Source organism: Electrophorus electricus, chromosome 6 (assembly GCF_041902795.1).
Source record: "Electrophorus electricus isolate QZ-2024a chromosome 6, ASM4190279v1, whole genome shotgun sequence".
Taxonomy (NCBI): domain Eukaryota; kingdom Metazoa; phylum Chordata; class Actinopteri; order Gymnotiformes; family Gymnotidae; genus Electrophorus; species Electrophorus electricus.
This window is the reverse complement of record NC_137502.1, coordinates 31,534,996-31,560,689: the sequence shown is the minus strand read 5'-3', so window position 1 is coordinate 31,560,689 and position 25,694 is coordinate 31,534,996. Positions and strand designations below refer to the sequence as shown.

Here is a 25,694-nt window from a genome sequence, read left to right as displayed (position 1 = left end):
TGTTTAAATCAAATGGAATAATTTAGAAACCTATGCAAGTCCATATCAGTCTAAGGATAAGCTCTGTCTGAACTCTACAGTTTTCTAAGACATGAGTTATGTGAATATGTGAATTCAGCAGTGCTTGAAATGAAAATATTCAAATTGTAAGAAACTCTGGCTTATTGATTGAATGTCTTTTTTTGGACATGTTATAATTGTGTTTCCTTTTGATCACTTTCACGATTTTTCTTCCTCTCAACTTGGCTCGGGCTGTACTGAAATACTGTAGTACTGTTACACTAGATGTATCATTCAGGGCAAAATGGTGATAGATTAGGTAAACGGTGGATCCCCCCCCTCACAACTCAAATTCATCTAGGGTGCCTAACAGCGTGCTGGGATAAGTTCAGGTCATGGCTCGCCCGCTCCCTCGTATCCTCGCGCTCTTTTCAGATTGATTAGTCATAGATTGTAGCGGAGAGATGTGTCGAGCGTCAGCATAAACTACGGCCAGTTCTGTCCCGTTCCCCTCCTCGGGCTGCCGTCGTCTGCCTCCTCCGCTGTGCTCCAGGCCACCGCTCTCCCGTATGCTCCTCCAGCCATTTGTCTAAGAAGGCTGTCTTTCTCCGCAGACTGATGAACTGCCATAAAATTGTCCGCGTTTGCAAAAAAAAAAAAAAAAAAAAGGTTGGGGGGGGGGGGGGGGGACACGACTTATTTTTAATCTTCTGTCCGAACACTTGCAAAATAACAGATGGGGTGGGGGGTGGACAGAGTCCATTTGTTGGAGTATTTTTGATCAACCCTTACAAAATTTGATTTAGCACTTGATAAAAACAATGAAATCCATGATTTGTGGGAAAAAAAACATGCCTAATATTTAGGTGGACTGGAATGCTTTTTTTTTTTTTTTAGATGTCCAGGCCACAAAACCTCAGATTATTATTATTCAATTATGAAGAACTGAGAACGATAGTTTGGCACACACTGAGATTAGTCCTGGGCTAAATAGAATTTTCAATGCAATACGATGCTGTCTGTTAATCCAGAAATAGTTTTAGCCCATGTTCAGGAAACATGAATGATTAAGTGTTTCTATCCAGTGCTGTTCTTAATGATGTATTTCTTCATTGGGTGATTTTTATATACTCGGTCTCATGAACTTCCAGGAATCTCCTAAATCGTGCTGCATCTTGCAGATTCCATCAGACCTCCCTAATACTGAATTACAATAGTTAAATTAGAATACACACACACACACACACACACACATCTAAATGTGTTGTTGTTTTTCCTTCATTTTGTTGTTTTCATAATATAGAGCAGTACTTCATGTAAGTTTTGTTTGGGAATCCTAACAACAGTTACAGTGCGCACAACCATTCCAGAAACTAGAGTCCTTTGGGGTTAACTCTGGTCCAGACAGTTTGTCCCATTTTGAACCATACCTGCAATATCCACAAAGACTGTAGAGCGCAATAAGGCAATAAGGCTGTGCACTGATGTCCGTCATGTGTAGTATACCTATGCACTCGTCCAAGATCGTTAATATTTGTGTTATAAATACAGCCCACTGCAGGCCCCAGTCAGTAGTCACTAAATGAGCTGCCAAGAAATTCTCAAGTCGTTTAATTATCATCATATTTATCTGCTGTATCTAAAACCACGAAAAAGCGCGTTTGTTAAACTTTCAGCTATCGTTGGTTTAAGAACTTCAACTTGAACGGTTGTTCACAGGTTTGACTGAATAGTTATAATTTTTATTTAAAAAACCCCAAAACAAAACAAAACAAAACAAAACAGAACAAAACTTCACACTGGTTTGTTAGCGACGCATTAAAACGCGAACTATGTGACATTCTTTGCAATTTAGCTTGCTTAGATGGCTATACCTCCCCTTTTGATCAAGGGGCATGGATGTAGATTTGCAGGGGTCTCACCATTGTGCCCCTAGAGGTTTCAGATTATACGACAACCTCCTCATGGACAATGACGTAGCGGCTCGTGTCGACTAGCTCGAACGCGCGAGACAGCGGTGCGCTTTGGAGTAGGAAAGTCGTCTGCGCGAGAGCAAGGCTGCGGGGAAAAAAAAAAAAAAAAAAGAGACCAAGTGGCGCGTCGGCTGGGATGGAGCTGAGCATTTTCCATCTTAAACCGTGAACGCAGCGTTTTCCGTGGCGTGCGTCCAGCGTCCGCGTCGTCTCCGTTTCGATCTGTGCCTTTAAGGAGAGCTGCGCGAGCTAGCCGTGTGCTCCAGTCCCGGGCGCGGGCGCGTTGATGTAGCTCGCTCGCTAGCTCGGCCTCGCGGCTAAAGAGGGCAGCAGAATGGTGGCTTGATAGGCGCCTTTTAATTTCCGCGAGGAAAGGAGCGTTTCGTTGCGCCGAGAACCGAGACGTCGTCAGTTCTCTGGCGTGCACGTTTCCACTCGCCCTGGTAGTGTCGTACGAGCCAGCTAGCGATTCATCTACTGCACGTTAACAAAGTCGCCGAGCTTCGTCGCTGCCTTTTTTTCCCCTTCCATACCGAGACGAAGCCTTTTTCCAATTAGCTCACCAGCCTTTATGGTTGGTTTTCTCGATCCGTGGATTCTGGTCGATTTTTACACCGTGCATTCCCATAATCTCAAGAACCAGACGATCGGTTGTTGGGGTTTTTTTTTCTCCCGACGGTCTCAGAAAAGATATTCGCGACTTTTATTTCAAAACTGGCGGTTTCTGCCTAGCGGATGGGGAGTTAATTGGCTCCTGCACGGACTTGGTCTGGTGTCGTTGATAACGATGCGCTGCTCGCCGCTCACCTACTCGACAACAACGCACTGTTTTGCCGAGACACTCTGAACCGTTGGATCTGGGATACTTGATGTAGCTTGTTGGATCGTACGTTTTTATTTTTTGACTGTTTGCTTGTGCTTTCAGTGTTTGCGGCACGACTCACTCAAGATTTGATTTTCTGTGCCACTGCTACGTCCGATCACAGCCGTTTTTTTTTTGAGCAAGCGCATGTGGTCGGATTTTTCCCCCCATATTTTTTGTTGTGAAGCCACTCGCAAACATCCATGCCCGTTCAACAGCGGTTTTTACACACAACTTCGTCGCCTACCGTTTTTTCTTCACGTGTGATTTAATTGCATGTGCCTTTTAATCCTCTTTAGGATCGTTATTGATAGATTTTCGTGGGCCTTGGTACATGATTGCGGACGCAGGTACCTAACTCCATTGTAAATACCCCCCCCCCCCTTTTCGTTTGTGGTGGAAAACGGCGAGGTTGCTTTGAAAGTATGGATGATCAGACCCGAATGATGACGGGTCTAGGACTCGGCGGAATACCGCAAGCCGACGTAGGCGACCCAGATTCGGTTCGGAAGCAGCAATCCCTCGGTCAGCCACAGCAAGACATCGGGGATATCCTTCAGCAGATCATGGCCATCACCGACGAGAGCCTGGACGAGGCACAGGCGAGGTAAGGCATGAGAGATGAAATGCTGAAAAAAAAAAAAAAAAAATTTTTTATATATATATATATATATATATATATATATATATATATATATATATATATATAGATACGCTTATTCCCAGGACTTTTCAGTTAGCATTTGACTGTCGGATTTCAGAGAGGTCAACTGTTGTTTCTGTGTGAACGCAGTGGTATAGTTTAAAGCATTTTTTTTTTTTCGTGAATCGCTCGCTGTACCTATGCTACGTGGTTCTCATCTTGGGTCAACACAAGTGGAGGCATCTTTAAAAAGTTGTTTAACAGTTCTTAAAATTCTTCATGTTCCGACTGCATCCCAGTTAGTTTTCTCTGCCCCGTCCTTGCATTTCACACAACACGCACAACGACGCTTTCCTACCATTATTGCTTCAGTATAATGATTATAAAAGCAATTTACTTTAGTGATCCAAAGTAAACAGTTCGGGCATTAAAAACGCCGTAACTTCCATCCCAGCTATACTACAGAGTCTGGAGTAATAACCACTGCTCAAGCGTTTTTGGAGACGGGTTTCTCTGGAGGAATATGGTAAGTGCATGTGGTCAGTCTGACCCATACGAGGGCCAGCCGAGCGTTAAGCGTTTTTATTCACAACGCGTGTCCTGTGAAACCGTTTGGTTTCAGTACGTGCCGGCCAAATCGTGGGTCCCGGTAGATAAATGACTTTGATGAATTTGCTACCTTGTCATTAGCATAGATAATCAGGGAGTTCTTAATTAAGTCATCGCCGTCGTGCGGGGACGGCCATCAAATTGATGTTTGTCGGGCTGCTTCATGTTGCGATGCGGGCCCGAAGGAGGAGACGTTCACTGTTCTTTATTTGAAAGATTTGGGCATCGCAGTCTGTACATGTTGGCCGTGGTGTGACTGACCGTCCTGTGCACCCTGCAGGACTGGTGTGGGTCTTCTGGTTGGTGCGCAGAATAGCGCTTGAATTCAGAATTTCCGCAAACGATATTTTTTTGATGGATTGTGAATGCCTCCCGATGTGTCATTAGCTTGTGATTTTCCGCCAAACCATTTGACCACCTGGTTCTCTTAATTAATTCAGTTCTTTCAACCCCCCTTCCTCCCTGGTGTTCATCCTTTTCATTGTGTGCTGGGCGCAATCAATTCTCCTATAATGCGTACGCGAGTGCAGCTGTCCGCAAATCGAGTTTCTATTAATGAGATGTAAAGGGGGGGTACACGGGCAGGTTATGAACGCAAGGATATTGCTTTCTACGGTTGAATTACAAGTTAAAGGATTCATAGCACTCCACTTCCTGTAAATGTCCATTGTTTTGCTGTGATTTGATTTCAGTTTTCGCACGTGACTTGGACGGGCGCGCTCGTGCGCTTCGGCTTGTGTGTGGTTCTTGACAAGTGCGACTCTGGACGGTGTTGCACTACATTATTATCACAAATTACTCTCATATCGGAGCATGCCACGAGGATAGAAAAATCAAAATGATTTCTCCTTTGGTCTTATTTTCACTTTGTTGGAGCCTATGTAAGATATATTCATATTTAATAATCTTTCTAAAATTAATGAATCCTCAAACGTTAAATTGGAACATGTAGCTGAAGTGTAAACACCCCCCCCCCCCCCCCCCAAAAAAAAAAATGTTTGGTTCAGTTACAGACCTTGCAGTGTGACGGATCTGGTGTGCTTTGTTACAAATTCCACAACCACAAAGATCAAATAACAAATTGGTTGAGAACCAAGATTTGCCAGATTGTTGTGTCCAGCTGCAAAAGTGGACTGCCTTCTGGCTGAGGGGGAGATTCCTACCCCATCCCCTCCTCACTCAGACTTAAAGTACTCCAGCCCTTCAGGAGGCTGGCTGGCGACTGGCTGACTTTTCCCAGTTAACACTGCTGGGGCTCTGTTATGTAGTACGGTCAACTGTTTACCTCCCCCTGTAAATCAGCGCTGATGCCATAAGACATTGAAATGATCTCAGGTTCTCATAAACTTGTCTGTGAGCCTGCTCCCTGCGCCTCTTGCTTGCAGTGCAGTTGGCTTGTGGCACATGTAATGCTTGTCATGGTTGTGCGATCCAGTTTTCTTTTAAAACACCTCACTGTTATATTAATGCACAAGACAACTTTATTTATATAGCACATTTAAAAGACAGCTAGTGTCAACCAAAGTGCCATACAATGAAAGCCAAAAAACTGTTAAGATAATTCAAGCATTTAAAACAAGGCTCAAAGCTAAAAATTAAAAACAAATCGATGAAGCCAAACAAACTAGTAGATAATGTTTGTTTTTACATTACACAACATATCGTCCTGACCAAAGAAACATGGGTGATCTAGTCCAACATGTGCTTTAAATGGACTTGAGGTTCTCATTGCAGATCAGAACCTTCAGCACAAGGATTACTGACAAATCGGAAATATTTTTATCCTGCAAATACCTTGTTCAAGTCCAGTCAAGTTTGTTTTTCCATGCTAAGGTTTTGCATTTGCTGTGTCTGTTTTTATTAAATAGTTGTCCCAACACTACCACATACAGGGTATAGAAAATAACTCGCAGCATCCACGTTTTTAATTGCCTGAAAAGATGTTTTTCATCGTTCATGAAAAACAATCCGTATATACAAGAATTATTTTAAGAGGTTGGTGAATTAAAAACATTTTCCTCCTCAAACCTTTGAGGAAATGAGGGGCTTGTCAAAACCCATTGCTACATATTTTAGACCAAGATAAACTATCAGGAGGGAGGGAAGACCTTGCTGCATATGAAAGCTCTTTTAAAACCAGCCTGCAGTGCTGTGAGGGCCTATTGCTTGGCGTCTTTATGGAAGCGTCTTGAGGTGGGCATAAAGGTGCAAGCGATCGTACAGGAAGTGCATTTCAAATGAGTCACAGATCATTTTTGGGGTCGTCTTCAGAAATCTGGCTGTGTAAAAGCTGAAACCTTTTATGTTGATTTCGATGCTGTTTTTGAGCTTTATATGGAGTGTTTGGCTGACCTTGCAACCGTAGCGTAGGCGACCTGGACTTGATAAATGGTCGGTGCTAAGTGCTGCTTTGCAGGCCCTGATGTGAACCCTAAACCAAATTGATGATACTATTGAGAAGAAGATGGGAGGGAGAGAAAACCGACCTTCTGTTCAACAGACCTGGGAGCAAACACCGCGCCGTTTCCCGAAATCACTGTATTCTTCAGATCATTTTAAATGAGAGAGAGAGAATGTTCTGTGCAATACTCGCTCTACCATTTTAACGATGCTCTTTGTTGGGAAACCCAGCCCTGATCAGTAAAACCTCTGTAGCAGGAGCTGGTGCTGCCGGGTTGCCGGTAGTTGGCAAAGTCTTCGCCAGTTATTCACCAGAGATTTGTTCACTGTTTCGTCCATTCTTGTTGCATCCTCAGCCAAGAGACCAGCAAGTTGCGTTTCTTACCTTTTGTACTTGGCTCGGGCGTTTTGGTGGTGAGGGAGCGTCCTGGAATGTTGGTCAACCGGCTGCGTCGCGCTCGGTGTGCGGCTGCTCTCGCAGGTCCGCTGACGAGTCACGTGACCCGCCAGTCTCTCCCCGTCCGATGCGTGGGCTTCCTCCTCGCCCCGGCAGGCTCGGAGCGGGCGGGGGGGGAGTGTGCGCGGTCCGGAGGCGCCGTCACGCCCTGCGTCGGCTGCCTCCACCCTTTCACCCTGTCACCCTGTGTCCAGATGCTGGCCAGAGGAGGGAGCGGCCGAGTGGGCCGGAAGAGGCGACCCCACGGAGGGAGGGGGCGCTGGGGGGGGCATGGCAGGGGGCGCCCTGCCGCTCAGCGTCCAGCACAGGTCAGTACCGGCCTGCATGTCCACCCTCTCGCCCCTCCCCCGCTCATACCTTCCATGCCTGTGGCAGGCTTTCATTCCCCTCCTGCAACCAGGGGGGGAGGAAAAACCCCCCAAAGACGCACAGGAACATGCCTGCTCGGGGACCCTCGGGTAAAGCTAGGCCTGTGAGGGTTTTTGCTCATCCTTCCCATTTTGTCTGTACGCATCATTTCTTTGTTGTCCCAGTGTCGCCCGTGTGCCCGAACCGAAGTATTCACTCTTGCTCCTGGGCTCCCATCATCCCTCCCTCACTGAAAGTTTGGCCTGGTTCAGCCATGTCGTTTTGTACAAGCCTGTTTTTGCGACCAAGGTTCCAGGGTTTCACCGGTTACTGCCGGTGCTGTTCTGCTTGCTTCATTTTGCAGATGCGTTCTGTCTTGTACCTGAAATGTAACCGATTTCTCCTGAGAAGCAGGTAAATAATCACACGCCCTGGGGCATCAGCGATGAGTCTGGGGTTTGTTTGTGGGCCCCCCCCCCCACCCCGATCTGACCTCATTCATTTCAGCCTGTTGTTCTAACTGTTGTCTTTGTATGACACATTACTGCATGATATGCTACCGGCGTATCACACATTTGGTATGCGAGACTTATTTGTCATGAACACCAATATGTTTGCTTTCAGAGGGGAAGCGCTAATTAGCTTCTTTTTCAGGTAGTGCAGGGTATGCCGCAGACTAAGGGAAGGCATAGGTTATTCTCACACCTTCACCCCTCAGGACTCATTACTTCCAGAGCGAGAATCTCTGGCATTTTATTTCCACATAGCCCAGGTCATTGTGAAGAGGAAGACCAATTTCAGATTCGCGTGCCTGGTTCCCAGCTAAGAGATAAGGTACTGATAGCCGCTGATAAAGGCAGGCGGTCACGGCGCTATTCATTTCAGAGCCCCTGCGTGTCTTTAGATTACGCTGACCAGAGCAAACGTTCAGTAGAGAGAAACAGCACATAACTGAGGCTGCTGGGAGCGCAAGTGAAATTCTGCTTCCTCTGTTGCTGGGGACAAAACGAGGGCGTGGGGCTCACAGACGGCGCACGGTCCCAGATGAGCCGAGCAGCCAGAGGCGGCGGTCCGGTCCCGGACACGGCCAGGTCGCTGATGGAAAGGCGCCTGCGAGGCTCCGTGCTCCCGTCCCTGGGTGTACGGCCTCTATCTGAAAAGGAGTGAGACGGCACTCGTTTTGTAGAGTGACTGGTGTACTGGCTGCTCTCCGGTACCAGGGCACACGGACCACAGTCAGTCACTAAAAGAACTTCAGATGGAAATGACATTTAAATTTATGCCGTTTAGCTGGCGCTTTTATCCAAAGCAACTTCCAGTTCTGAGTGAACACAGCTTGGGCAACTGCGGGTTAAGGGCGTTGCTCAGGGGCCCAACAGTGGCAACCTGGCAGTGATGGGGCTTGAACCAGCAACCTTCTGATCACTAGTCAAGCACCTTAACCACTTGTTCAGTAAGTGTATTAGCCAGGCCTGCTAAACATATCTGTTTTTTGGGGGGGGGAGGGGGGGGTTTCTTTCTTTTCTTCCTTTTTCATTGACGGCGAAGACGCGACCACCGCAGAGTGTGTAATGTTGGATTGTTACTTTTGGGACACGGTTAATCCGCTTGCTGCTGCGCTTCACAGAGATGCTTGCTAGACGTGACCGACAGGAGTGCACAGGCCCTGCTTGTGCGGGCCGGAGGAAGATGTTTTTGCTCAGATTTGCATGCCTTGGTCTTCGGCGGTGCCGCGGGTGGGGGTTGAGGAAGGGGCGGGACTAATGCACGAATGGGCCGGTCTGTTTACCCGCCTTCCCCCTGAAGCTGAGCTTGGCCCGTTCACCTCTCATTCAGCTAACGAGAGGCAGGGACAGCGACCACAGCGCCACCTATGGTTAATTTGCGACGTCATCTCAAACGCGTTCAATTTGGCTTTGAAGTGTTGTGATGTCAGTAATGTCTCGTACGTAAATTGGGAAGTACTCGGAGGCCTTTATTCGAATGCTGTTTCGTCTGTTTTCGTTTTTGACAAATTTCCAGATTTGGAAGTAACATGCTTTAAGTGTAGTGTTATAAAGCATGTGTGTTCTCAGATTAACCTTGCACGTTGTGAGGTTTCCCGGTTACACGAGCCCTCCGTCCCCGAACGCCACGTGCAGCGTCGGCCCTGTGCCTTGCTGCGGGGTTTTTTGTTTTGTTTTTTTTGTCCGTCACTACGTGTGTGTCCTTCGTGTGTGTACTGGGAGGCTGAACAACACTGGTGCGCTCGCTCACACGCTCGCTCTCTCTCTCTCGCTCTCTCTTTTTTGTGTTTTGCAGAAAACACGCCCTGAACTGTCACCGAATGAAGCCGGCTCTCTTCAGCGTTCTTTGTGAGATCAAAGAGAAGACTGGTAAGTCATTCCCTCCTTTCAACTCTACGCTGCTTTCATCTCTAAGATTATGTGAGTTTTCTGGAAGTGTAACTCCACTCTCTCGCAACCGCTCCTTCTTCTTCTTCTTCTTCTTCTTCTTCTTCTTCTTCTTCTTCTTTTTCTCTCTCTTTGTTTTTTGGAGAAAAAAAAAATCTCTTTGATAGATAATTGATCATACGGAGGAGCAGAGGTCTATGACGTGCACAGACATGACTTGTCCTTGTGTGGCCTCCCACGGTGTCGAGGCAGACGAACGCCTCTGCGTTCAGCTCTTCTGAGCCTCTCTTTTTTGTCAGCAGCGGCACGACGTTGAGCGTGCCTGACCAAAGTCCCTGAAACCACCGCGCTGTTGGCAGCGCGTATGCACCCGAGCTTGGCTTCCGTCCGCGCCGACGAGGCCGGCAGAGGCTGCCCGGAGTGTCCACCGTCTTCTCTCCCCTGTACGAGACATCCAGACAGCGCCTATTGATGAGCTCGAGCGATTGACCCCATCTAGAACTGCACCAGTCCGCTTTAAAAAGGCCGAACTGTGAAAGATGCTTTGGCCTTGACCAGTGTGTGCCGTATACTGATCACCACAGGAATAGCCTGGACCTGGACCTTCCTTACAGCGATCTATACAGTACTCGGGTCCATTTTTCTTTTGTGTGTGTGTGCCTTTTGGCACGCACACATCCTCGCTGCCGTTTTGTGTTCATTCTGACCTTTTGTCATCTCCCCTGCCCTTTACCTTCCGAGATTCCTCCTCGGTCCTCCGGCAAACGTGCTCGCGTTGAGTCGCTGCCATTAAAAACATCAAGCGGCCGCCCGTTCGTGGCGATCTGTCAATAACGCGGCTCGCCACCCCTCCACCCCCCTAATTAGATGCAAGAAACGGGTTGGCTGGAGGAAAGCTTGGGGGAGGGCGTGGGGGACGAGGGGAGGGGGGGGTTTGTCCCTGTTGCTAGGGCAACCCGCTGTCTTATTTACCTAATGTCATTCACTTTGATTTTCACATTTAGCCTGCCAGCTGAGAGCAGGCCTGGGAAAGAGGCGCAGTGCTGAAAGTAGGCGCAGAACCTTCAGGCTTGTGGCATGACTGTTTCAGCTAAAAGGAAGCTGTGGTCGTAGCGAGAGACATGGCCTTCCCCTGCCCCGTACAGACAGCGTGCCTTTAGTTTGAGAGTGCGCGGCTCGCGAGGTAGCTCTCGGCCAGCTCGAGGCCTTTCGCGGCTCTTCCCCCGGCTCTTCCCCCACTGGAATGTGCGTTAAACAAGGCAGTGTCTTGGGTCCCCCCTCCACTTGCTGCTAGTGGGTTTTTGACAGCAGTCATCAGCCCACCCCCCTACCCCTTGATCTCTTTCTCATTCGCTCAGTCACTTGGTCTTTTTGCTTTCTACTCCTCCCTCTCTCTCTCTCTCTCTCTCTCTCTCTGACTCGTTCCCTTTCTTTCTTGTCAGCTCACCATCGGCGCGCACACACACGCGCCCCCCCCCCCCCCCCCCCAACATCTCTGCACAGAACAGCAGAGATGAAAGCAGCCCGAGTTCGGGTCTATCCCCGCTGCCTCGCTCTCCTCCTCCTCCTCCTCCTCCTCCTCCTCCTCTCGCTCTCGCTCTCATTCTTGAAAGAGAAGACTTGCTCTGAACTCCAGGCTTTGATATGGTAATGGTGATGGGGGAGGGGTGCTGAATTCCTCTGAGCACTGCTGCAGTTGTTTTATTGTTAAGGAAATGTTCCCCTCAAATGTCCTTCCCCGGGTTTGTCATTATTTTCTCCTTTTTTTGTGTGTGTGTCCCCTGTTTAAGTGGCCCTCATATGTATATTATGTATATAATGCACGTTTTGTTCATTTATGTCCTTCAAAAACACGAGACCGGAGCCGGGGGGAGAGGTGTGTTCAGTCTCCCCGCCCCCAATCTTTTAGGTGCTAGCTCAAAATGGCTGCTTGCTAGTAAGCAACCAGACAGGCATTTCATCTGTCGCCACGCTGGTTTTGTTCATAGGGTCGTAGTGGATCGAGCCCGGATCGTCACCCTCGGCCGGTTATCGCGGCCTCCACAGGCTGCGCTTTCGTTAGCAGTATTTGCCGTGCTGCTACAGTGCAGAATTGAGACGACTGGTCATGAGACTTGTATTTGCAGTTGAGTTGCCTTGCCGGAGTACGAGCAGATATAAGCGGCCAGATTAGCTTTCTAGCACACACCGATATCGGCTCATGACTCGAGTCAGGCTTAAATCCCCTGATTTAAAAAAAAAAACCAAAACAAAACGTGGGTAGTGTGTGTGGGCGGGAGACGGGTTCGTGGGTTATTTGGCCTCCAGAACCAGAGCTTGTGCCTCAGAAGACTTCAGCACTGAGAGTCTCATTATTAGACTAGTGTTTGACTGGACTTATTTATTTCTCCAGCAGTCGTCTTTCATATTTGTGTGCTAAATCCCTTGTAAACATGTATTAGCGTTTTGTTTATTTTTGCTTAAATATCTTGCCTGTGTAATCGCCATTCTCCCATTTACTCAGTAGAGACCATCGTAGATCAGTCCTGGATGAGAACTTCTTGCTTGAACTGGAATTGATGTCAGTGTCTTGCGCATTAAATTGCGTTTTACGAGCTTGAGTATTATATATTTGCCATACCAGTACTACAGTGGCTTTTGAAAAGCAATGACTCTGCATAATAAGAGTTGCGTGTGAAAGATTAATCCAGTTTAATGGAAAACCCCAAGTGTTGGTTTGCTTCAACTTTACAGCTTCATTGTGATCCACCCCGAGCTGGTTTACGCGGCACCGTGACCTGCCTCGACTCGCTCGGGTCTGAGCGCTGTAACTCGACACTCAAACGTTCACTCTCTTGCTTTTGCCTGCCGCTTGCACAAGTATGCACGTTGGGCCCTGGAGGGCAGGGTCCCCCGCCGGTCCTGCATTTGTCCCGCTGGCTCGACCCAGGCGCCACCCTGCTCCATCCCGCGCGCCTCGTGGCCCAACCCGTTCTGCGTCACGGAGAAACGGCGACTTAATCGATGGCAGGAGGTTTTCTGCTCTGCTCATAAGAGGACGAGTGAATTATTAACCAGCTGGCATTGCACTGCTTGTTTACGCCACCCCACCCACATCACCTAGTCTGACCCAGGAGGCGGCTTGCCGGACGCAGGCTGGACACGTTCCCAGCCTGCTTGCTGGTAGCTGATACTGGAGTCTGCGGTGGGTACGGAACGCCTGCCCAGATCCTGCTCGGGCGCCTTGCTTATGCAGGTTATTAACAGTCTCAACAGCCACCTTAATGCCCCAAATCCAGCTTTTTTTCCAGAGTTAGTTCGCTGTCTTTATTGTACTATTGTCAGTTAATGCAAGAAGTTGGTTTATGTACTCTTTACTAGTAAATGCTTATGTACTTTTTCTTTGCAATAGTAGGGTTGAGTGCGCTTTCATAGAGGTTGGACTGTGAACTGGCTGTCCAATCCTAGCGCTCGTGAGTTTCCCTCCTGAAGTCCACTTAATCACGGGCCTAATTAAGAGTTTTTTAATTATTATCCGTTCTTGAGAGAGCTTAATTTCAACTCTCCCATAAAAGTTTATGAGTTGTTAGAAACCACAGACTTCTATTATGTTTTATGAGGCCAAGTCTGCACACCCAGTGTGCAGAGGAGACTGCAGATTAGAGAGGCAGACTCGCGGGGAGAGACCACAGAAATGGTGGAGAGAGACAAACGCTTTCAGCAGTCACAGATGCAGACAGTTGGAGAGACGCGCACAGCAGCAAAGCAGGCAGAAAGGTAGAGACACGGATAATAAAAGGGATGCATGTACACACACACACACCACAGCGAAGGTGGAGAGAGGCACAAAGAGAGGTAGCTGCAGGTGTAGACACACACACTGCAAGGGAAGAGAGACAAAGCTAGAGAGACATGGTAAGGGAAGAGACGGAGAGGGATTGGCCAAAACGGAGGGACATGAAGAACAGCCAGTGAGGGACGAGGAGAGAGTAACGACTGGATAAAGCCAGGGAGAGAGCTTCTCTTACTCTGCCGGGCTCCCTCCACCCGTCTTTCTGCCGAGGCCGTTCCAACTGCGCGATCCTCTGTGCCTAATGCAGTCCACTTAGTGCTGCCGTGAGCACGGACGGCGCCTTTTGTTTTTGGTTTGTTTGTTTGTTTGTTTTTCTCTCCCCCCCCCCTTTTTGCCTTTCACGTGTGCACTGCAGTTCAGTATCCTCATACCGTCGTACGAGGATCCCGCCCAGGCCGCGTGCTCACCCGCCACACCGACACTCCAATTCGGTTTTCTCTCCTCCATTCGCCTCTCGGGAGCGGCAAGAGCAAGAAAAGAAGGCGCGAGAGAGGCGGGCGAGGTTGGGGGGGGGTTGCAGGATGGAGAGAGATTGATGAGGCTGCAAGAGCAGCAGTAATTACTCTGTGTCCAGTCGCCACGCCGGATTGGCGGACGGCTAATATCGCCCAGACCCCTGGCCCTGACGGGCACCCCACACCCACACCCCCATAAGAGGGGGTGGGGGGGGGGGAGCGCGAGCATCACCTCGCACTCTCCCTTTCAGCCTGCAACTGTGTGGGCTTGGACGTCTCTTTCCTCCTTACATTATTCCTAGAGGAATCGGGTGTCTGACGTCTTCGGGAGGGAGGACGGACGAACACGGAGCGCGCTTGGGGCGGCGTGTGCCGCCGAGACGTTCCCGTTCTGTGTGGTGTTCGCGGTAGACCTGAGCCACAAGGGGCTCAGCGATGCTGTCACAGTATTGCTAGGTCTGGAACGATATATCATTTGAAATATTGCGATACTCTTTATCAAATTGAAATGATAAATACTTGAAAGTTATTTTGTGCATCTTGTAACACTGTGGTAACGAGGTGAATACAGTGTTGCAGGCCGAAGTGTTGATGAGATTCTGGAATGTTGTGGCTGGTTTTTTAAATCCGTAACAGAAGATCCAGATATGACGTCTTTATTTTCCGCTCAAGTGGTCTTTGTGAAGTGGGCTGGTGCACACATTTGAGTCGTATGTTCAGTTAGTTAATTTAGTTAATAAACGTTCCATGACATCTGAACACATACCAGTTCACCGAAGTGGATCAGTATCCCAGGTCCAGTTCTCTCTCTCTCTCTCTCTCTCTCTTTCTCTGTTTTTTGTGGTGTGTGTATACATACATACATACATACATACATACATACATACATACATACATACATACATACACACACACATACATACATACATACATATATACATATATAAAATAATATATATATATATATATATATATATATATATATATATATATATATAAAAAATAATATTACATGCATGCATGCATGCATGCATACACTCACATTTATTGCCTTCCAGTCTAGGGCCAGACTTTGCAAGAAACCAATGTCTCCTCAATGATAGATATGTAAATGTTGCCGTGGCAGGGTTGGTTTCTTTGCCGTGGTCGCAGCATGGGGCAGAGTTGTAGGCTCCGCATCCTAATCCATACTAATGATGATTTAATTGCAATTAATAGGCACCTTTTCACTGCCCTGCCTAATCTCCCTCTCTGAGGCTGGCGTGCTGGGCACGGCTGTTCAGACAAGGCAGAGGTCATCAATGGCTTCCTGGCCCCGGGCTTTGCATGGACGACACCCGGAGGATGCCTTAGCCGCTCGCTAATCTCGGAAAATCCGTTTGCCTCACAAGAGGGTGTCAGAACAGATGCAAAGGTGCATGTAGCATATGCCGTCGTAGAGCCGCGAGGGACAGATTTATGAAGTCCTCACATGACCTTGTACCGTGGGGGGGGTGGACTCTTCCGCCCTGGCCAGGCCGACCCACTTTACCGACCTCACTCCACGGCACCGCACACTCAGTATGCTGCACGGCCTTCTGGGTAGCTGGCCTCGGCACTCGGCTCTGTCGTGTCGCTCGTTCGCTCGTTATAAATGTGGGGCTGCTCCTCTGATCTATTGCTTAATTGCCACCTAATTTGCATAGCAGTGCAAATTAACGACCTCTCAAATGAGCGTTCATTTTTCACAAGGTCTTTAGGAGCTCCTTAAGAGGCGGCGCTAATTAGCAGGCAAGGCAGCTGTGCTGATGAGCCAGGGAGGCGGGGAGCGCGCGCGGGGGCGTGGCCACAGGAAGGACGCATCGCGGCGGTGGACATGCTGTTCGTCCCCTTCCTCCTCATCCGCAGGAGTCCATGGGGGCCCCGTCCCTTCCGGGCCTTATGTGTGCGTTTGTTTTTGGATGCGGCACCGTCTGGCGAGGTCAGGAACGTTGGCCCTGTGTCTCGGTGTGTCCAGGACTCGCTGGCCGAGCGCATTGTTAATTGAGGGTTGATTAATGCCGTGCGAGGCCGGAGCCATGTGTTTGCTGAAGGTGTGAGTGCTCCCTTTCACACCCTCATCGCACCCCACTGTGTAAACATTGACCACTCGCCACTCCTCCACTCCGCTAAATAAACCCGACACACTGCTTAACGTGAGCGTAACGTGAGCTGCTTGGAGGCAGAGCTGACCGGTAGGTTCAGCACCAAGCTCCTCCTCCCTGCCTCAGACACTTTTCTCTCGAGTGCTTCCACATAACACCATTCAACCTGCCTCATTTAGTCTTTCTCTCTCTCCTTACGCACGCACGGGTGTGTGTGTCTGTCTGTCTGTCTCTCCTTCACAGTCTCTTGAGGTAAAAACCTGACTTTTGATGTCTTTCACTTATTATTTCTGTTTTTCACTCTACAGTTCTCTCGCTTCCAACCCCCCCCCCCCCCCCCCCCCCAACCCGGGTCTTGCCTTTTTTTATTTTTTTATGTTGCCTAAGATGTTTTATGTTTGTCTGATTTATCAGTCACTGCTCATCCTGTTTATTTACCTGTTAATGTGCAATGACCATTAAACCTTTATCAATGAGCAACATACGATTATTGATTGATTGATTCCCCCCCCCCCAAGTCGTTATGACAAGCAATGTGCATTGGCCATGTTTTTAAATGTTAGGGGTGTTTTGTTTTGTTTTTTTTGTTTTTTTTCTCCTCATAGAAGAATCATTTCACAGCTCATTAAAGGAATATTTTACATGAACTTTTAATGTGAAGATTGGTATGGGTGCTATGGCAGACCATTAATGTATCTTTTTATATTTCAATTATACACTCAGAGTACATTTCAGTACTGCGTGACGTATGAACAGCACTGTGAAAATAACCTGTGTGCCTGAGCTCACAGTTCCCACGTGTATTGATGGTATACGCAAGACTCGCCGACAGACTCCTGCAGACAACGTTTAGTTCAAGGCCATTAAAACTCGCTTCAGAATAACAGTGTTTAGTAGGCCAATGGCGGTAGGCTTTGGGCAGCTATATCACTAAATCACGATATTAAAACGTTCCTCTTTGTTACTTGTTGCCCTCACATATTGTAATAACACTGGCGCGTATGCTGAGGGCCCTCCGGTTAGCGTCTTCTCATCCACTTGGACTCTATGGGATCCTCCTCTGTGCTCAGAAATGGATCCCCTGCTGCTCGCGTCCTCCTCTGCAGGTTTATGGGCGGAGAGGCGATCGGAAGGCAGGAGTCTTGCTTCCAGACCTCCGTGATCACCCCGTTTTCCCCTCTCCCTCCCGGTGTTCGCTCGCTCTCGCTCATCCCTCCCTTTTGTGCTTTCTTCCCTTTCTTCTATCCCTCTCTCTCCTCTTCTCATCTCCATCGTGCTTTTAGATCACCTCCTGTGACTCCTTTTTTTTTTTTTTTTTTTCCCCCCACCCACCCCATTCTCCTTGGTTCTCCTTCTCCCCCTTTTCTTGCCCCTCTCTCTCTCCTCCTCTCTCTCCCTCTCTCCTGCTCCCTCACACTCTCCCAGTGAAAGGCTGTGAATACCCAAGGGAGCTGATGCAATTAAAATGCTAATCCTGTCTGTCTACCGAGAGAGGGAGGGAAGCAGTAGGAGGAGGGTAGAGGCTGACAGCATGAGGGATTGCGGCTCACATGGAGAACTCGACTGAAATGGAGAACAGGGAGAGACCGGGGGGGCTGGGGTGCAGAGAGGGGGAGTCGGGGAGTAGAGGGGGTGGGGGGTGTTTGGCGGGAGAGAGGCCAGAGTGAAATGGGGGATGCGAGAGAGAGAGAGAGTGAGACAGAAAGCGTTAAGCGGTACGGAGGCAAAAAGCAGGCTGAGCAGGAGCTGGGAGCACAGCCATGATGGACTGTGTTTCTCGTAATGCACTGAAAATGGCACCATTAATATACTGCTAGAAGCAGCGAACACAATGGCTTCGTCTGCGCTTAACACATCACCTGTAGGGTACCTGAACAGCACAGCTCCATCGTCCGGGCCTGAAGTGAGGGGGATTATGTATGCAGTCAAACCCAGCTGCTTTCGCTGAATATTTCATAGATTGACTTGACTAGCTCTATATGCTAACGTCACATGTTCCAACAAGCCTGTAAGGAAGAGACGCGCACACACCTCTGCATTTTTTTTTTTTTTTTGAAACATTGTATTGGAGAAATCTGGAAATATGTGACTTGTTTTGTTTAATTATAGTTGTTTGTTTTATTCGTTTGTTGAAGGTTCATGAATTTAATGGAAGGATATTAGTGCAACTTGGACAGATGTAGCACATTAAAATGTGCATTATCTCATTAGCATGAGGGTGTGTTTATATTAATGAAGTGTGCTAATTGAAAGATTTACAGGCTGGCTTTATTAATCCTCTTAACAAACACAAACATTCACACACCGTGAACTGGCAGGCTGCGCCTCTGAGCCTCCGCGCAGGAGGCAAACCCAGTGAGGTAGACGGGTATTCCGCCATTTGTCTTCTACCATTTGCCATTTAATTAGCAGCTAATTATGGGTTTCGGAGTCATTTTCACACCATAAGGTGCGCTGAATCCGAACGCCGGAAGAGCCGTTTAAACAGGGCACCCGTAACCCTGGCTTTGAGCAGGCCGGGGCTGTTGGCGCGATCATTAGCAATCACGGCTTAATTGGGATGATTAGGGGGCATGAATCGCAGGGGCAGCGTTCCTGGGGTCTGCAGCTGCAGGGCGCAGTGCGTGGTACCGGGCGGGGGCGGTGGAGGTTTGGGATTCGCGCGGTGGGCACAAGTCCCGCACTGATGAAACAGCAGCTTTCTTCATCCAGTCTGTGCTTTTAGTGCTTTCTGCCCGGGCAGCTCAGGAAATGGTTAGCCAGGGAGATCGTTTGGGGCCGCCGGACCAGTGTTTGTGTGCTGAACCATATGCACTCTTTTTCTCTCTCTCTCTCTCTTTCTTTCGTTTTTTTTCCCCCTCCTCCATGCCGACTGCATGGCGGTCCAAATCGTTTTTCCACTCAAAAAAAGAGCGAGAAGAAAGAACAGCCTCGCGCCGCAGTCGCTACGCAGCCGCAATCTCCGCAGAAATGCGCAGAGACGCTTAATCTGATTTAATGTACACCTCCCCACCCCTCCAAAAAAAGTTTTTCTTCTTGTTTTTTATTGGGCTTGGGAGTTTTACTGGCCAGAGCGGAGAGGGGGCGAGGGAGGAACGGGCGATCTCGGGGTCATTAGTTCACTCGGCTGGGTACGCTGCATTCCTGAACCATGAGGAGGAATGGGAGGGAGGGAGGAAAAAGGGGGAACCTGAATGGAAGGACCCAGAAGAGTCGAGGAGGAGCAAAAAGAAAAGTGTAATCGGAGGGGGGAAAAAAGCTGCTTTTTTTTTTAAAGGAGAAGTAGATTATTTGGGGAGGGGAAGAAAGTGGAAGAGCGTTTGTGTTTTGGGAGGGGGGATGGTATCAGTGGGTGCAGCTAAAAATGTGGCATCAGTTAAAAGTTTGGAAGAGTACAAAGAAGGGCTTTGATTTTCTCGTTTTGGATGGAACAATCATCAGAGCCACATTAGCAGATCCTGCGTGGAGGACGCACGCGTGCATGAGACGTCCACTTGTGCTTTCCATCTCTTTAGTTTCGTTCCTTTCATTTCTTTTCTTTTTTTTTTTTTTTTCTTTTGTTTTGTCTTTTTGGTTCTTTGCCTTTCCTTTCCTTCCATTTCTTTGGAACCCATCAGGAACTGGCTACACCAGCAGTGCGCAGAGCTGTGACCTCACCGCTTGGTGCTGGCCGCAGGAATGCCGTCCTTAGCTGCCGTCGCGCGGCAGATTTTCTAGAACCGGCTCTCCTTACCGTCTCGTGACACAGGCGCGCGCGCGCGCACACAGCCCTGCTGTCTGTCTGTCTGTCTCACATGGCTACCCCTCGGCAGCGGCGCGCGTTTGCATCGGGCTGGCGGGGGAGCGTGTGAGGGGCTGAGAGAGAGATGCCTGCGCCCGTGGGATGACGGGGGGGGGGTCTCGGGGTAATGCACTGCAGCGTGGCTGCCGATGAAAGCTGTACTTATGGCTGCCGGCGCCGCTAGTGACAACACATGCTCTCCCATTACTCCAGCCATGCCTCATGCTCACCTTCCACTGGCCACTGTCACTGAGGCACCATGCTGCCCTCTACTGGCCGAGAGCAGAACTGTTCCCTTCATCCTCAGTTCTTTTACTCGCTCGGCTGATGTTATCTGGCTGTGAATTATTCCTGTTTATTTGTTTATTTTTTTTAAAAGTAAGCATACGGATGGAATTAACATCTGTAACGTGCGCTACGGACATCGCCGCGGCTCCTGATGCGGCCCGTGTGTCGTGTTGTGCCACAGTGTTGAGCATCAGAGGTGTGCAGGAGGAGGACCCGCCGGACCCTCAGATCATGCGCCTGGACAACATGCTGCTGGCCGAGGGCGTTTCCGGACCGGAGAAGGGTGGGGGCTCGGCGGCGGCCGCGGCCGCGGCTGCAGCAGCCGGCGGCTCGCCCAATGACGGCAGCATCGAGCACTCGGACTACAGGGCCAAGCTGGCGCAGATCCGCCAGATCTACCACTCAGAGCTGGAGAAGTACGAGCAGGTGAGAGGCACGCGTGCCGCGCACGTTTGCCCAGCGTAACGGGCGATTTGCTTTGTTGGCGTCTAACCTTTTGTTAACTAGTCAATGACGCTGACAGTCAAGCAAACAGTGTTGGGTTCTCTGGGGGTTACTGGAGTTTGATGGTGTTACCACAGCACAGGTTGCCGCGCTCTGTTCTTACAAAGGGCCACGGAGTGGAAACACAGGGTCTGACGAGTTACGGAGCTGCTGCTTTTGTGCTCTGTAAGGACGATAATTGTCGCTGAACGGGTGGCGCAACTTTCCCAGGTGTCTCCCTTTTGTTGGCGTCGGTTAGCATGATGCCAGCTAGGAGTGCATCTCCCCACTGTACACCACGCCGTCACCTGATGTGACACGAATGCTAGCTCAATGGTTAAGGTACTTGACTTGTAATCAGAAGGTTGCTGTTTCAAGCCCTACCACTGTTGGGGGCCCCTGAGCAAGACCCTTAGCCCTCAATTGCTCAAGCTGCACTCAGTCATAATTGTAAGTCGCTTTGGATAAAAGTGTCAGCTAAATGCCATAAATGTAAACAAACAAATATACTCTCAGGCCTGCAGCGAGTTCACCAACCACGTGATGAACCTGTTGCGAGAGCAGTCACGCACGCGGCCCATCTCGCCCAAGGAGATCGAGCGCATGGTGGCCATCATCCACCGCAAGTTCAGCTCCATCCAGATGCAGCTGAAGCAGAGCACGTGCGAGGCCGTGATGATCCTGCGCTCCCGCTTCCTCGACGCCAGGTGCGTGACGCGGCCGCGCCGTCTCCTTCCACCGTAGGACGGCCGTATGGAGGGAACGCTCCGCTGCTTCTTTGTGTTCTTTCAAAATGTGCAGCTTGTATTAGATGGGTAGGAGGGGGGGAGGAAGCTCACTTTGATTTCCTTTTGGTTGCTGAGGTCAAGCTTAGAGGGTTTTTTTGACATGAATGAGAAACCCCAGATTTCTCACACACACACACACACACACACACACACACACACAGAGAGATAATTCTGCTTCCATGTGTGTGTGCGTGCGCCTGGAGTTGAGAGTTAAAAGCATCACTGACCGCATCATTTGTTGCGGCCACAGGCGCAAGAGACGCAACTTCAACAAGCAGGCGACGGAGGTGCTGAACGAGTACTTTTACTCCCACCTGTCCAACCCCTACCCCAGCGAGGAGGCCAAGGAGGAGTTGGCCAAGAAGTGTGGCATCACCGTCTCTCAGGTGAGTCGCCCTGGCTGTGCCCTGCCACACAGACTCTTCACAGCAAGCACGTATGTGTGTGGAATATTTGATTATTTGAATATTATTTGAATATTTGAGAGTAGTGCGTAGGCTAAATCTTTACTCGTCTGATCAGACGACTTAAGGTTTAAAGGACTCCGTTTCAGGTCTCTAATTGGTTTGGCAACAAGAGAATTCGGTACAAGAAGAACATCGGCAAGTTCCAGGAGGAGGCGAACCTGTACGCCGTGAAGACGGCGGTGGACGCAGCCAATGCGTCGGCGCAGGCTAGCCAGGCCAACTCCCCAGCAACCCCCAACTCAGGTACCTCCAACCCGTCGCCCTGGCCCGACCATCCTGCCGCTCGCCCGTCAGCCTGTCTGACGCGGTCCGGTGGATCCGTGACCACGGGCTTTGTGGAGGAAGGACCGGTGTGATCTCTAGTCGACTTTGCGTGACTGGCGAGCGAGATGTTACAGAGAGCTTCCTGTTTCGGCTGGCGTGAAGTCCTTTCTGGTGCCACGCTGTCTGCTCGCGCTCGTATAGACCTTACGGCGCCTGCTTCGGCGCCGGTTAACGGACTGTGACATCCATACCGTGGACTTATCGATTACCATTGATTCCGTACTTACTGTGTAGTGGGTGGTTTTTCTTGTGTAAACTCAGGGCGGCTGTTTGTGGGGAATGCCAGTAGCTTCTATCTTTGTGACACTGAATGTTTCCTTGAGTCTGTTTATTATGAAACACGGTGATTCTTATTGTTTCCCCACCCAAGTGCACCAATACGCACACGCATGGTATTAGTAACTGATACTGGTACTAGTGATTTTTGGCATTTTACTGGGCATTTGCCACGGCACGCCCAGTTTTGTTCCTGCTGCCACACCTCGACCGGTTTTATTTCCTTTCTGCTATGATCTGACTGGCGATTAGCGTGAGAGGAGACGTTGGCCCTGTGCCGGGCTTTCCTCCAGAACAAAGCAGGCTCACTGCTGGGGGTACGGAACAGCACCCGACCTGTTTCCACGCCATGGGCACACCCTTGGGTGCCTTTCCACGGCTGATGCAGGCAGCCCTGCGTCCCAGCAACCCTGCGGGCGGCACGTGAGACGTCCTCCGTCAGCGCCACAGAGATGGCCTTGCGGTCACCCCGCGCTCTGCAACAGCGCGCGTGGTGTTGGATGTGGAAAATCCAAACACATCCCGCAAACTCAACGTTCTGAACTCACAACTGAAACTGTACAGCTTTCTGGTCCTGCGATTCACAGGGTTCTCCTGTTAGAATCCCAATCCGCTTCCCGTGGTCCATCGGGAATAATCCTGGCCGCTGCTCGAGCCTGGAGAGCGTGAATTGTCGCACTTTTGCCTGGCATCAGCGGCACTTTTTAACCCACGTTGGGCTGACGGGAGCGACATGTCGGTGGGGTTTGAGAATTGGGGGAATCACAGTCGTGTCACATTCCCACTCCACAGGAACCACTGAGAACTGGAATATTAATAAAATGTCGTGGGATGTTGAAGGCCTTGGAAATGCCACTGGAGATCTCATGAACCCTCCAGTCAATAGCACAGCATTGTCAAAATCATAGATGATGTTACTTGTTTGTCCAGAATGAGCAGGCAGAGTCAGGCGCCCGCGCGATGAACCGCACTTGGTCTCTGGCTTGCCTTAGTCGAATGCCACTGGGCTGGCGTGGTGACTGCACTGTTGTTGGTTTTTTTGTTGTTGCTTTTAGCGAACAGTCAGTCTGGTTTGGTAAACAGGAGAAAATGCCATTCTTGGTGTAATTACCCGTGCTAGGCTACAGGTGTGGGTGCGGCTTCGTGCGTGTGTGCTGAAATGAACTCGCATACGTGTGGAACAGGTGGATACCCTGCACCGTGCTACACACCTGACGGACGGCTATGAGGAGCTGGCAGGAGGTGCAGTTTACACCCCGCACCACTTTGACGTGAGTAACATTAGCCTGCGCTGCAGAGACATTCTTACACAGGTTCTGTGCAGCAGCTGTAAATGTCCCTTTTCGGTGTGTCTGCAGGCCAACCGCAGGACGAGCCAGACCCGTCCACCTGCCCTCCATCCGAACAGCCCAGCAGTGTCCACCAGGACACCTCCAACTGAGTCGTGGAGCTTCCACCCCCCCCCCCCCCCCCCGCCCCACCACAGACACACACGCACACACACACACGCACACACACACACACAGAGAAAGAGAGAGAGAACATCAAGCCTTCCCCCAGTACAGTCCTGTTTCATTTTTGGTCTCTGCTTTTCTTTGTTTTGTTTTTTTTGTTGTTGTTGTTTGTTTGTTTGTTTGTTTGTTTTTTTGCTTTGAGCTAGCAGCTGCTGAAGCACCCGGGAATATTTGCAGTTCTGCTAAACAGGTTCCCCCACTTCCTGCCCCGCCAGCTAACCACTACCCCCGTCCTCTTCACAAACACACAGGCATGCCTCCCCCTTCGAGGCGGACAGGTTCTAAGCCTCGTGGGTCCTTTCTGCAAGAAGCTGCCACACCCCCCAACTCGTACTCCTGTTCTGCACTGTCGACGGGAGAAGAAAAGTTAAAAAGGGTTGGACAGGGGCACGTAGCCCCACCCAGTGCCACAAACCACACCCACAAATACTGGCTCACCCGTTCACCATGCGAGAGCTCCGCCCTCCCCGCTGGAACCAAAGTACTGTCAGCAGTAAAGTCTTCTCATCGGTGAAGAATGTCTGGACCAACCAAGACATCATGCCTGTCCTCCTTCCCTGTCTGTTTTCAGTGTCTCAGTGACATTTCTTCCCAGGTACTTCCCAGGTGCCCATATAAGGAAGATCCTCAGTTACCAGTACTCTGTTATCGGTGCTTGGTTATCAGAGAGGAAAAAAAAACAAAACAGTTAAGCACAACTGAAAGTGAGAGTTGGAAAAGAGGTGACGATAAGAGCGGTGTGAAAATAGTGGGTCACAAGTCATTTCACATTTAACTGCAGAGAAAAAGCAGACGACGTGGTAGTCAGGTCTGTACTTGACCGGAGCGAAGCAGCTATGTTCATCTTGGGGGGGGGGGGGGGGGAGTCCCTTTTACAAATTTACAAGTTTCTTTAGTCCTTCTTTTTTGTCCTTTTGTTTTTGGATTTTTTTTGTCCCCCCCCCATATGGTTCATGTTTAAGTTTTTGATGATACTTTTACACACACCCACAATGCACCAGCTACCATACTAACATATAACTGTAAGGATTAGTTGCTGTTTCTGTGTGAGAGAAGGGATGTGGTTGCTATGTAGGACAGTGGGTTAGCGTTGCACGAGGTGGTTTTCAGGTTTTTGGGGGTTTTTTTGTTTTGTTTTTTGGAAATGAAAGATGAAATTGTCTTCCATGCATGCAGTCATAGCTTGTCTGTTTGGGATTCATTTTTCTGCCCTTTTGCCCTGTTCAGAATAGAGAGGATGTAATAAACCAAAAAAAGAACGAGAGTCATTTACATGCATGTGGCGTGATGTTCATTACACACGGTGGTAGGGGACATGTCCCTCGGTTCAGATCGCGCTGGCGCTATATGCTGCACAGCTTCCTGTTGGCTTTAAATGCTCATCCACCAAGTAAAACTGAAAACCCCACAGCACCTGCACGGGCTACAGCTACCAGACCGCAGTTACCTGACCTCTTCCAAGCCAAAAATATCAAGACACTTGTGAGAAGCGTGGATGGAAAATGTTTGTGAAGGATTTTTTGGGGGAGGGAAGAGATGGATGTTCTGGAAGATTTTTTGTTTTGTTTGGTTTGGTTTTGGATGGCCTGTTGTTGCGTACAGTGGTGCCTGTTTTTCTTTGTTTTCTTTCTCGCTAATCACACTTTAATACTGATTGTATTGTATGCAGTTAAAGCAC

General features: G+C 49.4%; 1 protein-coding gene across 2 annotated transcripts; it reads left to right on the top strand.

Moving 5' to 3' along the window:
* The first annotated feature begins 1,776 nt into the window (after positions 1 to 1,776).
* pbx4 (pre-B-cell leukemia transcription factor 4) lies at positions 1,777 to 23,964 on the top strand. Of its 2 annotated transcripts, XM_035525108.2 has the most exons (9): positions 1,777 to 3,442; positions 7,139 to 7,252; positions 9,594 to 9,667; positions 20,346 to 20,590; positions 21,164 to 21,354; positions 21,686 to 21,821; positions 21,989 to 22,145; positions 23,687 to 23,773; positions 23,861 to 23,964. In XM_035525108.2, the coding sequence occupies exons 1-8, from the start codon at positions 3,261 to 3,263 to the stop codon at positions 23,728 to 23,730; spliced, it is 1,143 nt and encodes a 380-aa protein (XP_035381001.1). In that variant the 5' UTR covers positions 1,777 to 3,260; the 3' UTR covers positions 23,731 to 23,773; positions 23,861 to 23,964. The 2 variants fall into 2 exon arrangements, with proteins under 2 accessions (XP_035381001.1, XP_026873111.2); XM_027017310.3 differs by lacking the exon at positions 7,139 to 7,252 and having other exon boundaries at positions 1,779 to 3,442.
* The last annotated feature ends 1,730 nt before the right edge of the window (positions 23,965 to 25,694 follow it).